This window comes from Gopherus flavomarginatus, chromosome 5 (genome assembly GCF_025201925.1).
Source record: "Gopherus flavomarginatus isolate rGopFla2 chromosome 5, rGopFla2.mat.asm, whole genome shotgun sequence".
In the NCBI taxonomy this organism is placed as follows: domain Eukaryota; kingdom Metazoa; phylum Chordata; order Testudines; family Testudinidae; genus Gopherus; species Gopherus flavomarginatus.
The window spans coordinates 26,969,693-26,986,927 of NC_066621.1; the positions used below are offsets into that span (position 1 = coordinate 26,969,693).

Below are 17,235 nucleotides of genomic sequence, written 5' to 3' on the forward strand. Positions count from 1 at the left end.
GCTCACTGGCTCTTTTATTGACCCTGTGCAGAGCCAGGCCCCTAAGGAAACCTTGCCTGCCAAGCCACTAGCGCGGTGCTTTGCTGAACCCCTCTGCTGCTTGCCCCCTTTCTAGCAGCCGCCATGTGAAAAACAGCAGCCACACAAAAGAGAAGCGAGAACGCAACAGGCACCTGCCCGGTGCTGTCAAGAGCACGCGGGGCCGGGCTTGTCACCATGGAGTTGCGGAGGCTGCTTTCCCCCACTGATTTGGCAGCCTGGCTGGGGAGATGGGCTGAGGCCAGCGGGTGGGGGAGAGGTGGCGCAAGGCTGACAGCGAGCTAGTGGCAGGCAGGGGACATGGAGAGGCCAATTTTCTCTGCATGGCCGGTGACACCTCCCTGGGGGAAGAGATCCAATGGGGCAGGGAGGGGGCAGAGTTAGGGTGTGGGCTTAGGGGTGGGGTGGAGTTGGGGCGGGGGGGGGGTAGGCGTCCACCAGCGCCAGAGAAAGTTGGCACCTATGTCTACACAGCAAAAGAAACCCCACTACACTATCAGAGTCTCAGGGTATGTCTACACTACGGAATTATTCCGATTTTACATAAACTGGTTTTGTAAAACAGATTGTATAAAGCTGAGTGCACGCAGCCACACTAAGCACATTAATTCGGCAGTGTGCGTCCATGTACCAAGGCTAGCATCAATTTCCAGAGCGTTGCACTGTGGGTAGCTATCCTGTAGCTATCCCATAATTCCCGCAGTCTCCCCTGCCCCTTGGAATTCTGGGTTGAGATCCCAGTGCCTGATGGGGCAAAAAACATTGTCGGGGGTGGTTCTGGGTACAGCCTCACCCGTCCCTCCGTGAAAGCAGCAGACAACCGTTTCTCACCTTTTTTCCTGGGTGAACTGTGCAAACGCCATAGCACAGCAAGCATGGACCCTGCTCAGATCAAGACCACAATCGTGGACGTTGTAAACACCTCGCGCATTCTCGTGCAGTCTGTGCTGAACCAGGACCTGCAAAGCCAGGCGAGGAAGAGGCGGCTACGGGAGACCGGCAACGAGAGTGATGAGCACATGGATGCAGAATTCTCTCAAACCGCGGGCCCCTGCGCTTTGGAGATCCTCCTGGTAATGGGGCAGGTTCTAGCCACTGAATGCCAATTTTGGGCCCGGGAAACAAGCACAGACTGGTGGGACCGCATAGTTTTGCAGGTTTGGGACGATTTGCAGTGGCTGCGAAACTTTCGCATGCGTAAGGGCACTTTCATGGAACTTTGTGACTTGCTTTCCCCTGCCCTGAAATGCCATAATGCCAAGATGAGAGCAGCACTCACAGTTGAGAAGCAAGTGGCAATAGCCCTCTGGAAGTTTGCAACGCCAGACAGCTACTGGTCAGTCAGGAATCAATTTGGAGTGGGCAAATCTACTGTGGGGGCTGCTGTGATGCAAGTAGCCAAAGCAATCATTAAGCTGCTGCTACGAAAGGTTGTGACTCTGGGAAATGTGCAGGTCATAGTGGATGGCTTTGCTGCAATGGGATTCCCTAACTGTAGCGGGCAATAGATGGAACCCATATCCCTATCTTGGAACTGGAGCACCAGGTCACCCAGTATGTAAATCACAAGGGGTACTTTTCCATGGTGCTGCAAGCACTGGTGGCTCACAAGGGACGTTTCACCAACATCCACGTGGGATGGCCAGGAAGGGTTCATGATGCTCACATCTTCAGGAACACTGCTCTGTTTAAACGGCTGCAGCAAGGGAATTACTTCCCAGACCAGAAAATAACAGTTGGGGATGTTGAAATGCCTGTAGTTATCCTGGGTGACCCAGCCTACCCCTTGATGCCATGGCTCATGAAGCCATACACAGGCAGCCTGGGACAGTAGTCAGGAGCTGTTTAACTACAGGCTGAGCAAGTGCAGAATGGCGGTAGAATGTGCATTTGGCTGTTTAAAGGCGCATTGGCGCACATTACTGACTTGCTCAGACCTCAGCCAAACCAATGTCCCCAATGTTATTGCTGCTTGCTGTGTGCTCCACAATCTCTGTGAGAGTAAGGGGGCGGCCTTTATTGGCAGGGTGGGAGGCAGAGGCAAATCAGCTGGCCACTGATTACGCGCAGCCAGACACCAGGGCGATTAGAAGAGCACACCACGAAGCAGTGCGCATCAGAGAAGCTTTGAAAACAAGTTTCATCACGGGCCAGGGTACGGTGTGACTGTTGTGTTTGTTTCCCCTTGATGAACCCCACCCCTTGATTGACTCATTCCCTGTAAGCAACCCACTCTCCCTCTTCGATTACAGCTTGCTTAAGGAAATAAAGTCACTATCGTTTAAAAATCATGTATTCTTTATTAAAAAGTCATTATAAAAAGAGGGAGAGAACTGACAAGGTAAGCCCGGGTGTGGTTTGGGAGGAGGATAGGAGGGAAGGCAAAGGCCACTAAAAAAATTTCAAAGTAATGACAGCCTTTTGGTTGGGCTGTCCATGGGGGTGGAGTGGGCGGGTGCACAAAGCCTTCCCCCACGCGTTCTTACACGTCTGGGTGAGGAAGATATGGAACATGGTGAGGGGTGAAGGTGGTTACACAGGGGCTGCAGCGGCACTCTGTGACCCTGCTGCTGTTCCTGAAGCTCCACCAGACATCCGAGGATGTCAGTTTGATCACGCAGCAGCCCCAGCGTTGCATCCCACCACCACTGATCTTCCTGCCTACACGTCTGATCTCGAGCGTCCCTCCTCTCCTCACGTTCGTCCCTCCTATCTTCACGTTGGTCCCTCCTGTCCTCACGTTCACTGGCATCTTTCCGTAATTTACTACACGTCCTTCCACTCATTCAGATGAGCTCTTTCATTGCGGGTCACTTCCATGATTTCCGAGAACATTTCGTCTTGCGTCTTTTTTTTCTGCCGCCTTATCTGAGATAGTCTTCAGGATGGAGTAGGGAGGCTTGAAAAATTTGCAGCTGCATGAGGGAGGGAAAAAAGGGAGAGAAGTATTTAAAAAGATACATTTTACAGGACAATGCTTTTACTCTTTCATGGTGAACACTATTCACCTTACATAGCACATGTGATTTCACTACAAGGTTGCATTTTGCATCTTAATATTGAGTGCCTGTGGCTCTGATGTTAGAGATCTCACAGACGCAGGTCCAGGCAGCAGAATTCAACTTGCATGCGGCCATGGTAAGCCATTGTCTTTCGGCTTCTGCAGCCTTCGTATACACAGTGCCCTCCTTTCCCAAATACCAAGCAAAGCCTGTTCAGTGCTGCTTCTTTCCTGTTAACATGCAGCAGCAGAAACCAACCCGCCATCCAATTCTCTGGGATGATCGCTTTATCCCTCCCCCCACCGCGTGGCTGGTATCATGGAAGATCACTGCTAATCACCCCCCTTCCCGCCCCACCGCGTGGCTGGTAGCAGGGAAGATCCCTGCTAGCCAAACATGAAAAAGCTCAGCGCCATTCCCCCCCTTCCTTTCCCCCCACTTGGCTACCTGCAAGGAAGGATTTCTTTTAAGCAACAGGCAAACAGCCCAGTAGGAATGGCCATCTCTGTCCCCTTAATTAAATTCCTGAATTTCAACCAGGTTACCATGAACGATACCACTCTTCTGAGGATAACACAGCGAGATAAAGAAAGGATGTTGCTTGAATGCCAGCAATCACCGGGACCATACGCAGCTGGGCTTTGTCATGCAATGATACCAGACTACTTGCTACATGCATGGCGTGGTCAAGTGTCCTACCATGGTGGACGGAATAAGGCTGCCTTGCCCAGAAACCTTCTGCAAAGGCTTTTGGAGTACCTCCAGGAGAGCTTCATGGAGATGTCCCTGGAGGATTTCCGCTCCATCCCCAGACATGTTAACAAACTTTTTCCAATAACTGTACTGGCCGCAAATGCATCCCAAATCCTCAGGGCAAATCAATCATTAAAAAATGCTTGCTTTTAAACCATGTTTTATATTTACAAAGGTACACTCACCAGAGGTCGCTTCCATGGTTTCATTGTCTTGGCTAGTGGCTTGGGAGAGCTGGGAGGGTAATTCCGACTGGGTGAGAAAAAGCTCCTGGCTGTTGGGGAGAACAGAGTGCTGTGTGCCTTCTGCAAGCTCGTCCTCCTCTTCCTCCTCCTCATCTTCCCTGTCCGCAGAATCCTCAGCCATGGCTGAGATTACTACCCCCACCTCGGAATCCACGGACAGGGGTGGGGTGGTGGTGGCAGACCCCCCTAGAATTGCATGCTTCTCAGCGTAGAAGCGGCATGTTTTCAGCCCTGTCCCAGACCTTCCGTTTGCTTCTTTGGTTTTCTGATAGGCTTGTCTGAGCTCCTTAACTTTCACTCTGCACTGCACTGAGTCCCTGGTGTGGCCTTTCTCCATCATGGCCTTGGAAATTTTTTCAAATGTTTTTTCATTTCATCTTTTGGAACGGAGTTCTGTTAGCACAGAATCCTCTCCCCGTATAGCAATCAGATCCAGTACCTCCCATGCGGTCCATGCTGGAGCTCTTTTTCAGTTCTCAGGAGACTGCATTGTTACCTGTGCTAATGAGCTCTGCGTGGTCACCTGTGCTGATGAGCTCTCCACGCTGGGCAAACAGGAAATGAAATTCAAAAGTTCGCGGGGCTTTTCCTGTCTACCTGGCCAGTGCATCCGAGTTCAGATTGCTGTCCAGAGCGGTCACAGTTGTGCACTGTGGGGTACCGCCCGGAGGCCAATACCGTCGATTTGCGGCCACACTAACCCTAATCCGATATGGTAATACCGATTTCAGCGCTACTCCTCTCGTCATGGAGGAGTACAGAAACCGGTTTAAAGAGCCCTTTATATCGATATAAAGGGCCTCATTGTGTGGACAGGTGCAGCGTTAAATCGGTTTAACGCTGCTAAAATCAGTATAAACGCATAGTGTAGACCAGGCCTCAGTCAACAGACTTGGGCTCACACTACGGTGGAGAAACTAGCTGTGTAGACATTTGGGCTACAGCAGGAGCTCAGGCTCTGAACCCAGCCCTGTCCCTGGGCTTCAGAGGTCAAGCTTCTGCCCAGGCCCTAACGTCTATGAGCTACTTTTAGTGCTACAGCATGAGCCCAAGTCTGTTGACCCGGGCTTCGAGACTCTGTGCCACAGGATTTGTGGGGTTTTTGTTTTATTTTGTTTTGTTTTTGCCGTGTTGATGTACCTTAGGGGCTGCAGACAGCCACTTTGGGCTGATCTTGGGAGAATCCAGTCTCCAAATATGACAGAGGAAGTCTCATCCACCTTCCACCTGACCATGCTGTGACATGACCTCGCTGGCTCCTTATTGGTATGTTAGCACGTTAGCAGGCAGAGTCCCTGGAATATTGTCACAGGCATAAGCTCATTTAGCAACAGACTATTGTTCACTGGAAGAGGGTACAGAGGCAGCGCCAATCTTGCTGCTGGTACTGCTATACAGTAGAGTGAACTAATTTTGCTTTCTCCCAGTGGCAGGGAGCACAAACACACCCTAAACTTTCCCGCAGCGTTACTTCCTGACATTTCTTACCCTTGGAGAGCTGTATTGGGGGGTTGCCAAAAAAACAGCCAACCAACAAGACCAGTAACCCTGTTACAAGGCTAACTCTGTGTGCACCCCATCCAGTCCATAACCCCAGCTCTCACCTCATATAGCATTCTTCTCCCAGAGCCTGGCATAAACCTCAAGATTCCTAATCACAGCATCCTGCAGCTATTTAACAAATAGTTGTATGACCCACTGGCTGAATGTGTGTCATGTCCCAGCTAATAGTTGGGCCACCCAAAAGGTGAATCATAGAATATTAGGGTTGGAAGAGACCTCAGGAGGTCATCTAGTCTAATCTCTCAAAGCAGGACCAACACCAACTAAATCATCACAGCCAGGGCTTTGTCAAGCCGGGCCTTAAAAACGTCTAAGGATGGAGATTCCACCACCTCCCTAGGTAACCCATTCTAGTGCTTCGCCACCCTCCTAGTGAAATAGCGTTTCCTAATAGCCAACCTAGACCTCTCCCACTGCAACTTGAGATTGTTGCTTCTTGTGTCATCTGCCACCACTGAGAACAGCCTAGCTCCATCCTCTTTGGAACTCTCCTTCAGGTGGTTGAAGGCTGCTATCAAATCCCCCCTCACTCTTCTCTTCTGCAGACTAAACAATCCCAGTTCCCTCAGCCTCTCCTCATAAGTCATGTGCCCCAACCCCCTAATCATTTTCATTGCCCTCTACTGGAATCTCTCCAATTTGTCCCCCTTCTGTAGTGGGGGGACCAAAACTGGATGCTATATTCCAGATGTGGCCTTACCAGTGCCATATAGAGGGGAATAATCGCTTCCCTTGATCTGCTGGCAATGCTCCTACTAATGCAGCCCAATATGCTGTTAGCCTTCTTGGCAACAAGGGCACACGGCTGACTCATATCCAGCTTTTCATCCACTGTAATTCTCAGGTCCTTTTCTGCTGAACTGCTGCTTAGCCAGTCGGTCCCCAGCCTGTAGGGGTGCATGGGATTCTTCCTTCCTAAGTGCAGGACTCTGCACTTGTCCTTGTTGAATATCATCAGATTTCTTTTTGCCCAATCCTCCAATTTGTCTAGGTCACTCAGGACCCTATCCTTACCCTCCAGCTTATGTACCTCTCCCCCCAGCTTAGTGTCATCTGCGAACTTGCTGAGAGTGCAGTTCATCCCATCATGCAGATCATTAATAAAGATGTTGAACAAAACTGGCCCCAGGACCAACCCCTGGGGCACTCCGCTTGATACCGGCTGCCAAGTAGACATCAAGCCATTGATCACTACCAGTTGAGCCCGACAATCTAGCCATCTTTCTGTCCACCTTATAGTCCATTCATCCAATCCATACTTCTTTAACTTGCTGGCAAGAATACCGTATCAAAAGCTTTGCTAAAGTCAAGATATATCACATCCACCGCTTTCCCCATATCCACAGAGCCAGTTATCTCATCATAGAAGGTAATCACATTGGTCAGGCATGACTTGCCCTTGGTGAATCCATGTTGACTGTTCCTGATCATCTTCCTCTCCTTCAAGTGCTTCAAAATGGATTCCTTGAGGACCTGCTCCATGATTATGCCGGGGACTGAAGTAAGGGTGACTGGTCTGTAGTTCCCCGGGTTCTCTTTCTTCCCTTTTTAAAATATGGGCACTGTATTTGTCTTTTTCCAGTCGTCTAGGACCTTCCCTAATCGCCACAAATTTTCTAAAATAATGGCCAATGGCTCTGCAATCACATCAGCCAACTCCCTCCGCACCTTGGATGCATTAGATCTGGCCCCATGGACTTGTGCCTGTCCAGGTTTTCTAAATAGTCTTTAACCTGCTCTTTCACCACTGAGGGCTGCTCACCTCCTCCCCATACTGTGCTGCCCAGTGCAGCAGTCTGGGTGCTGACCTTGTCTGTGAAGACCGAGGCAAAAAAATGCATTGAGTACTTCAGCTTTTTCCACATCATCTGTCATTAGGTTGCCTCCCCCATTCAGTAAGGGTCCCACGCTTTCCCTGACCACCTTCTTGTTGCTAACATACCTGTAGAAACCTTTTCTTGTTACCCTTCACGTACCTTGCTAGCTGCAACTCCAATTGTGCTATGGCCTTCCTGATTACACCCTTGCATGATCTAGCAATATTTTTATAGTCCTCCGTAATCATCTGTCCAAATTTCTACTTCTTGTAAGCTTCCTTTTTGAGTTTAAGCACTGAAGATTTCACTGTTAAGCCAAGCTGGTCGCCTGCCATATTTGCTATTCTTTCTGTACATCGGGATGGTTTGTTCCTGTGCCCTCAATAAGGCTTATTTAAAATACAGCCAGCTCCCCTGGACTTCTTGCCCTCTCATATTAGCCTCCCAGAAGATCCTGCCCATCAGTTCCCTAAGGGAGTCTGTCTGCTTTTCTGAACTCCAGGTGTGGCAGTGCCCCCGATAAGGCTTTATGGAAATATACTTATATATGACATAACTGGAATGTATATATGACACAACTGGAATATGTTTTATGCTACATATGCCATGTAACATATCTTGGTAAAGTTTATGATCTACTGAATACATTCCTCGTCTTTGCATGCATGTATCATTTTTGTACTTGAAGTTATGAATATTGGCTGTATACTTGCTTGATTTCTAAGTAAGCTTTGTAAGGCATTTTGTCAGCTTCTTTGGAAAGGAATTTGCAACGTTAAGTGCCCAATCAAGAAGCACGCAAGGAACAATGAATCTTGGAATTCTCCAATCCACATAAGAGTACCTGAGGACGTTCAAGGAAGCATGTGAACCATGGCTGCTACCCTGTAAGTTCTGAGTCATGCATGGACATGTGACTTGCCAATGTGACTCAAAAACTCCATCTTGGAGCTGGACTTTGCATAGGAGAGAGGAGGGAGTCTCCACCCACAAGAGAGAGTCTATTTAAACCCCTGGGAGACCCCTCTACTTTGTCTTCAGCTGGCGAAAGAGAGAGCCTCTCCACCCCCAAGGATACCTGAAAGAAACTGGAACAAAGGACAGTAGCCACAGGGGGTGTGAGTGATTGCTGGATGCAGACTAGCAGGAGACTAGTCTGTGAAAGGAAGCTTACTGGAACTGGTGAAGTTTTATTTGTATTCAGTTTCCTAGACATAGACTTGCATGTTCTATTGTATTTTACTTGGTAATTCACTTTGTTCTGTCTGTTACTACTGGGAACCACTTAAATCCGATTTTCTGTTTTTAATAAAATCACTTTTACTTATTAATTAACCCAGAGTATGTATTAATACCTGGGAGGGCAAACAGCTGTGCGTATCTCTCTATCAGTGTTATAGAGGGTGAACAATTTATGAGTTTACCCTGTATAAGCTTTATACAGTGTAAAATGGATTTATTTGGGGTTTGGACCCCATTGGGAGTTGGACATCTGAGTGTTAAAGACAGGAACATTTCTGTAAGTTGCTTTCAGTCAAGCCTACAGCTGTTAGGGGATGTGGTTCAGACCCTGGGTCTGGGTTTGCAGCAGTCTAGTGAGTCTGGCTCAAACCAGGCAGGGCACTGAAGTCCTAAGCTGCCAGGAAAGCAGGGGCAGAAGCAGCCTTGGCACATCAGTTGGCAGCCCCAAGGGTTTTCTGTGATGCAACCTGTCACACCAGGGTCCATATTTTGCTACTCTCTTTTCTTCCTTTTGTCAGGATCCTGCACTCAACCATCTCTTGGTCACTGCTGCCTAGTTTGCCACCCACTTCTGCTTTTCCTACCAATTCTTCCCTGTTTGTGAGCAGCAGGTGAAGAGGAGCACAGCTCCTAGTTGGTTGCTCCAGCACTTCCACCAGGAAGTTGTCCCCAACACTCTTCAAAAACTTCCTGGATTGTCTGTGCATTGCTTTTTGCTCTCCCAGCAGATGTCAGGGTGATTGAAGTCCCCCATGAGAACCAGGTCCTGTGATCTGGAAACTTCAGTTAGTTGTCTGAAAAAAGTCTCGTCTACCTCATCCTTCTGATCTGGTGGTCTATAGCGCACGCCCACCACAACATCACTCTTGTTGCTCTCGCCTCTAAGTTTAACCCAAAGACTCTCATCGGGCTTTTCTCCAGTTTCATACTGGAGCTCTAAGCAATCATACCACTCTCTTACATACAGTGCAACTCCTCCACCTTTCCTTCCATACCTGTCCTTCCTGAACAGTTTATACCCATCCATAAATCACTCCTGCAACAGAAGTCTGTGATGGGGATCTGAAGCTCCAATGCTCAAGCCCTGCCGATGAGCCACAGGAGAGTCCTTGTGCTTGTATATAATTTTGTTTGTTTTTATAAAATTGTTTCTTTAAGTCACATAGTGAGTATGTCCTGAATCAGGTGTTGCAGATAAAAGCTGATAATTGCTCAGTTATGGTGGGATGCACAACACAACCCAAGTGCTGTTCTAGTCATTTGTCTCCCTTTTGCTGGCTTGTGTGGCCTGCAGCCAGGTGGGAAAGCTGAGAGGTCAGTGCAGGATAGCTAGTATGAGAAGAGCTGCTACTTTGTCATGCTGCTCCCTTGAGCACATAGTCCACCACTCCTTGGTCTGGTGAACAACATGTGTTTCTTATTTACTATTTGTAACTTGCCCATGTGTGGATCCTCATGAGTGGGGGAGAGGTTCCCAGCATGAGTGGAGCAGTTTGGGACTCCTGGGAGCTGGATTCTCAGCAGGAGAAGGAAACATATTTAGAATTAGCAGCTCAAGGGCGTTCTGTCCTCTGGCTGCAGTTTTGCCCTTCTGATAATGAGGGCATAAGTTCCTGGATTCTCAATCCTTGTCAGTCCTGCCACTAACATTGGCAGCACCCAGTAATGGCTGTTCCTGGGGTCTGAGTAAACCCACTCAGCCCTCAAGCACCTAGTAAAACAAAGAACAGATGCAACACAGTTGTGTAGAACCCAGTACGTGATGTCCAGAGAGCCTGTCTCTGCCTACAGGAACCTCACACCACCCTGACAGCAGTTCCACAGCATGTTGTCAGCCTCAGCCTCCCAGGAAGCAGCCACGGCCCAGGACAGCTCCCCAAGGTGAAACCTAGTGCCAGGGGTGGCTCCAGGCACCAGCACGCCAAGTGTGTGCCTGGGGTGGCAAGCCACAGGGGGCGCTCTGCCGGTCGCCGTGAGGGCGGCAGGCAGGCTGCCTTGGTGGCATGCCTGCAGAGGGTCCGCTGGTCCCGCGGCTTCAGTGGACCTCCCACAGGCGTGCCAAGCAGAGATTGAGGCATGAGTTTCCTAGCCAGAGTAGACACAACCCAAGAGATTGAAGGATCCTGGACAGAGGACAACGGTTCTCCTCAACAGTCGCCATATGGTAGCCAAAACAGATTCCACTGCCAATTCTTAAACATTAGCTTATGCAGAAATTTTATTTCATGTGGGAATGTCTGGCCTAATGCTATTCTTGTATGCAGCTAATGCTGCTCCCACCAAGGAGGGACCAGGAAATGGTCTGAATCAACTTGTCTCTTTCCTAATCTCACAGAGTTGCCTGAACAGCTGATATTTTGATGCATGTACTGTGATTTCACACTGCCCTAAAATGTTTTGTCACAAAGCTATGCGTGCCCCAGTTTCAGGAGATCTGGCAGGAGCAGGTGAGTCTCGCACGAAACCCACACAGCATGGGGAGAAGTTGGCTCTAGCCCAGGCCTTTGGCAGGCAACTAAATGTGTGATGGCTTTACAGAAATGTTCTTGATTGTATTTGCTGCAGAGCAACTAAGGGGAGATATGATAGCGGTCTATAAAATCATTACTCGTGGAGAAAATGACCAGGGAAGAGTTATTTATCCCTTCACATAACACAAAAACCATGGTTCACAGTGAAATTATTAAGCAGCAGGTTTAACACAAACAAAAGGAAGTATTTCTTCACACAACGCACGGTCATCCTGTGAAACTCCTTGCCAGGGGATGTTGTGAAGGCCAAAAACTATAATGGTGGTTCAAAAAACAACTAGTTCTTTGAGTGATGATCCCTGTATAAATTCCAAACGGGTGGGCCGTGTCTATTGACGCACACTTGCAGTGTGTGTCCCCCTTGTGTTGCAGCCGAGGTTATAATAGGCCATGCGGGTCAACACCACTCCAGTTCCCTCTTACAGCCACATGACGGGTTGGAAGCCCTGTTCCTTCACACTCTTAGCTTTGCTGGGAGTGATTTACTTTCCACTTTCCATTTATTTTAGATAGTTGTTCTTAGTATTATATAGTTCTTAGTTACTCGCAGATAGTTTGGTTAGTCTAGTTTTTTTCCCTCATTTGGGGAAACTTCCCCAACCCTGGGGTCTGTGCCCTAGATTCCAGGCTTCAAGAACTATGCCTCTTGCCCACGCTCATTTTCTGTGAGCACCAGCATTGCCTGTACTGCCTTGGTGAGACCCACATCATGGCTTGCTGCACCATTTGTAAGTCCTGCCCCAAAGGCGGGAGGCTTGAGAACTTCACCTCTGGAAGTTCTTAATGGAGGAGGCCATGTGCCCACGGGCGCATTCAGATCCAGGACCAATGGAATTGGTGGTGCACTGTCCATCACCAGTGGTGAGCACACCTCTGAGCACCTCCTAGGCACCAGATCTGATGGTACCAAGACCGCTGGACAAGCCCCACCATGAGGGAAAGACATATGGACACGAGAATGAGAGCAGATCCCTGTCCAGGACTACTCAGAAATGCAGCCTTTCCTCCCCAAGCCAGGTTGGGTGAGAAGTCATGGGTGGATCTAGCCAGCCCTCTGCTCATGCTTCTCAGAGTAGAGGGTAAGGTGAACCAGAAGTGAGATCCAGTTGTCGCCCTGTTACAAGACTGGTGGAGAATGTGGGCATAGGCGGTCTGCCCCCAATACAAGGGGCAGCACAAGGACAGTGGGACTGTTGCCCGGAGACTTAAAGGAACAAGGGATGATGGATCCCGGTTACATGGGGTTCTTCTATGCAGAGACCCCAAGGGCCATCCCTGGTTGGGCCCTGGTGTCAGCGCCCCAGTGGAAGGGGGCAGACAACCTACAGGGAATCCAGGAGGCCCAGAAAGGACTGGGAGGTGCAAAAGGCCCTCCATGAAGAGTTGGGCCAGCTGGCAAGGGAACAGCAGGCCCTGGTAAAATTCCTTAGAAAGGAGTTTCAGGTGAATAGTGGAGAAGGGCGTGAGTGGCCGAGAGCCAAGGCCAGGAGCCTGTGGCAGAGCACCAGACGTGTTATGCCTGTTTAAGTCAGGGACATATAAAGAAGGATTGTCCCTACTGGGGTGGGGGCAGGGTGCCTCCCCCAGGAGAGAGATAGAGGCAAATTCCGGGGGCAGTCCGCTAGGTGAGGGAATCTAGGCAACTGCTAATCTGCTGGGCCTGTGGGCAAAAGGGCCTCATGCAGTGGGCATGCTTGGGCCCAGGGGGCAAGGTCCAGGGTCCAGGTCCGCCCTGGCAGAAGGGTGGGACCCAAGACAGACCAGGAAAGACCCAAGGTGGCACAGAGGTGAGGAGCCTGCTGTGCCTGCCATATACCAGGCCTCATGAGGAGGTACTGCCCCCTCAAGGGAGTTGAGGGCCAGTTCACAGAGGTGCCTGGAGGCTTGGAAGGGGCCGTACTGGACCCAGTAAAGGCGACAGAGGCCAAGGCGGAGACGGCAGGGACCCAGCACGGAGTCGGCACTCAGACCATCGCTGAGCTGGTCACCAATGGGGAAACCCAGACTGAGTGGGGCCTGCAAGAGGCTGGGACCCAGGTGGTTGTGGGACAGACCACTAAGTGGACCCAGACCCTGCAAGTGGAAGGCCCAGGGGATGCTGACCTATGGGCGTGGCTGGAAGCCATGGAGCTGGCCCACCGGAAGGTGGAGGCCCAGTCCCAGGAGATAGCCCGAGGCTGGGAAGCATCAGAGAGGAAGTGTGGGGGCCTGGAAGGGTGACCCTGGAGGGGTAGCCTCGGGGAGCCCATGCCAAGACTCTCCCCTATCCCCAGGAGTGGGGATTTTGAGAGGGGGGTATAGTGGGGTAGTCATGCTGCTCTGGCCCTGAAGGGGTTAAACCAGCCTGGGGAAGGCGCTGAGGCTGAGAGAGGGCTGCTGGAGTAAGTGGCAAGCCTGGGCAAGCTAGCGAGAGACTCTATCTGAGCTCCTGGCCCACTGCCCTCTTATTAGGGCCAGCTGGGCCCTGATTGGGGCATGGCCCCAGCTGTAGCAGTTTCTCCTGTCAGCCCAGGCTTGCCACTTACCCCAGCAGCAGCCCTCTCTCAGCCTCAGCGCCTTCCCCAGGCTGGTTTAACCCCTTCAGGGCCAGAGCAGCATGACTACCCCGCTATACCCCCCCCCCCAAATACCCACTCTTGCTATGTACATTGGCCAAACTGGACAGTCCCTGCGTAAAAGGATAAATGGACACAAGTCATATATTAGGAATGGCAATATACAAAAACCTGTAGGAGAACACTACAACCTCCCTGGACACACAATAGCAGATTTCAAGAGAGCCATCCTACAGCAAAAAAAGCTTCAGGACCAGACTTCAAAGACAAACTGCTGAGCTCCAGTTTATTTGCAAATTTGACACCATCAGCTCAGGATTAAACAAAGACTGTGAATGGCTTGCCAACTATAAAAGCAGTTTCTCCTCCCTTAGTGTTCACACCTCAACTGCTAGAAGAGGGCCTCATCCTCCCTGATTAAACTAACCTCATTATCGCTAGACTGATTCTTGCCTGCATATTTATACCTCCCTCTGGCAATTTCCATTACAGGCGTCTGATGAAGTGGGTATTCACCCACGAAAGCTTATGCTCCAATACATCTGTTAGTCTATAAGGTGCCACAGGACTCTTTGTTGCTTTTTACAGATCCAGACTAACACGGCTACCCCTCTGATACTTAATTACATTATGGTCAGTACTATCAAGCTGTCCAGCTATATTCACCTCTTTGACCAGATCCTGTGCTCCACTTAGGACTAGATCAAGAATAGCCTCTCTTCTTGTTTGTTCCAGGACTAGCTGCTCCAAGAAGTAGTCATTTAAGGTGTCAAGAAACTTTATCTCTGCATCCCGTTCTGAGGTGACATGTACCCAGTCAATATGGGGATAGTTGAAATCCCCTATTATTATTATTATTATTGAGTTTTTATTTTTGTAGCCTCTCTAATCTCCCTGAGCATTTTGCAGTCGCTATTGCCAGCCTGGTCAGGCGGTCTGTAATAGATCCCTGCTGCTATATTCTTATTATTCAAGCATGGAATTGCTATCCATAGAGATTCTATGGTACAGTTTGGTTCATTTAAGATTTTTACTTCATTTGATTTCACGCTTTCTTTCACATATAGTGCCACTCCCTGACCAGCATGACCAGTTCTGTTTTTCCAATATATTTTTACCCTAGTATTACTGTGTCCCATTGATTATACTCATTCCATCAAATTTCTGTGATGCCTATTATATCAATATCCTCACTTAATATGCAGAACTGTAGTTCACTCATTTTATTATCTAGCATTTGTATATAAGCACTTTAAAAAGTGTCACTTTTTAGCTGTCTGCCATTACATGATATAATTGAATGGGACTCTTTCATTTGACTGTTTCTCATCAGATCCTACCCGTATTTTATCTTCCATTCTCTCCTCCTTACTAGGACATAGAGAATCTCCAGTAATAGATCTCCCCTAAGGGATGTCTCTGTCTGAACCACGTGCTCTTTCGCACCTATCCGCTTTCCCCCAGCCCTTACTTTAAAAACTGCTCTATTACCTTTTTAATGTTAAGTGCCAGCAGTCTGGTTCCATTTTGGTTTAGGTGGAGCCCGTACTTCCTGTATAGGCTCCCCCTTTCTCAAAAGGTTCCCCAGCTCCTAATAAATTTAAACTTCTCCTCCCTACACCATCATCTCATCCACACATTGAGACCCTGCAGTTCTGCCTGTGCATGCAACTGGAAGCATTTCAGAGAATGCTACCATGGAGGTCCTGGGCTTCAGCCTCTTACCTAGCAACCTAAATTTGGCCGCCTCCTCTCCCCTCCTTTCCTCTCTCCTATCCTTCCCTATGTCATTGGTTCCTACATGTACCACAACCATTGGCTCCTCCCCAGCACTACATATAAGTCTATCTAGAAGTCTTGAGAGATCCGCAATCTTTGCACTAGGCAGGCAAGTCACCACGTGGTTCTCCTGGTCATTGTAAACCCAGCTACGTCTGTTTCTAACAATTGAATCCCTCATAACTATTATCTGTCTCTTCCTAATAACTGGAGTTCCCTCCCCCAGAGAAGTATCCTCAGTGCAAGAGGATACCACAACATCATCTGGCAGAAGGGTTCCAACTATGGGATCGTTTCCCTCTGCTCCAGTTGGATGTTATCCTTCCCTGAGACTTTCATCCTCCTCAACAGCACAGAGGTTGTCAGACTGGGGGTGGGACTGTTCTGCTGTGTCCCGGAAAGTCTCATCTATGTAACTCTCTGTCTCCCTCAGCTCCTCCAGTTCAGCCACTCTGGTCTCCAAAGCCCATTCACGGTCTCTGAAGGCCAGGAGCTCCTTGCACCAAATGCACACATACGCCACCTGCCCATAGGGCAAGTAATCAGACATGCTGCATTGAATGCAATAAACTGGGTAGCCCCGACTCTGTTGCTGAACTTCTGCCTGCATTGTCTTCTCACTCCTGCAGCTCTTTTGTTTGATGTTTTGATCAGGGGGTGTTTTTGGCCTTAAATTTAAAGAATAAGTGACTGTAGCCACCCCCTCCCCCCCGCATCTGAACTTCCTCACAAAACTCCCCTGTTCAGTGCTCCTGTTCACTAGCTCCTCTGGTCACGTAGGAGTGGTCTTTTTAAAGCCCTGGTCTTTCTGAGTAGCCCTGCCACCTGGTTAAGGGTTGATGGGTGCTAAAGGGCTTAGAGATCAAAGCCTTGTTAAGAAGCACTCAGCCTTGCCTCACTGCCCGCTAGGCTCAGCACACAGTCCCCCAAACAAACAGATCACGCAGTCTATTTCAGTCAAGCAGCAAGCACACCACAAACACATGCACTACAGACAACAAACTTACCCAAAGGGTCACGTAATCGCTCCTCCTTCACCTGGAGAACTCCCTTGCAAAACTCCCGTTAGCTGCTCCTGCTCGCTAGCTCACCAATTTGGAGTCCTTCCCTTTGGCATAGCAATGGCACTGCGAGTCTTCACAATAGTTTTCACCATCGTAGCAGCACATATGTGCCACTTCAGCTACCCTGAAGGCCTTATCTCAGCCATCCTAGCAATTCTTGCGCTCCTCAACTTACCTTTCTTGCTATTTGCATCAACGAGAAGGTGGTACTTTTAGCTACCCAGATGATCAAATGTATCGGGGCACAACAAGACTCCATTGTGCCACGCGCCTTCCCCGTGGCAGAATACTTTGCTATGCTGACTTCCATAACTGCAGACCTATGCCGCAACTCCCGTACCACCATCCACTGCTGTCTCTCCTTCCGTGGCCACATGGCAGCCTGTACTTTGGTGATTCTGCACGCCACATCCTCAAGCATCGCTTAGAGATGTAGCTCCTTTCAATCTACAGACCACACAGGGACCATTTAGCCAGCAGAGTCCTGGTCCCCCAGATGGTTCTGAACTCCCTCACATGGTGGACCCACCCTTCCAAGGTCACGGTCGATATCCTCGTTACACATCCTACCCCACAAGCCACCATCACTACAGATGCCTCCCTCGCCTCCCTTAGGGAGCCCACTTGGACTGTCATACAACCCAT

At 49.4% G+C, this 17,235-nt stretch overlaps 1 protein-coding gene across 2 annotated transcripts in view; it reads left to right on the forward strand.

The window, feature by feature from the left end:
- KLHL12 (kelch like family member 12) overlaps positions 1 to 17,235 on the forward strand; it is a 230,533-nt gene that overhangs the window by 81,816 nt on the left and 131,482 nt on the right. Inside the window, exon 10 of one of the 2 annotated variants that reach the window (XR_007774757.1) lies at positions 3,582 to 7,314. Coding sequence is in view for 1 of the 2 variants with exons in the window: in XM_050956222.1 (XP_050812179.1) it covers positions 3,582 to 3,628 (47 nt within the window). In the remaining variant the exon portion in view is untranslated. Of the gene's footprint in view, positions 1 to 3,581; positions 8,755 to 17,235 lie in introns of those variants that run through there. The other variant, XM_050956222.1, reaches the window with a different exon arrangement.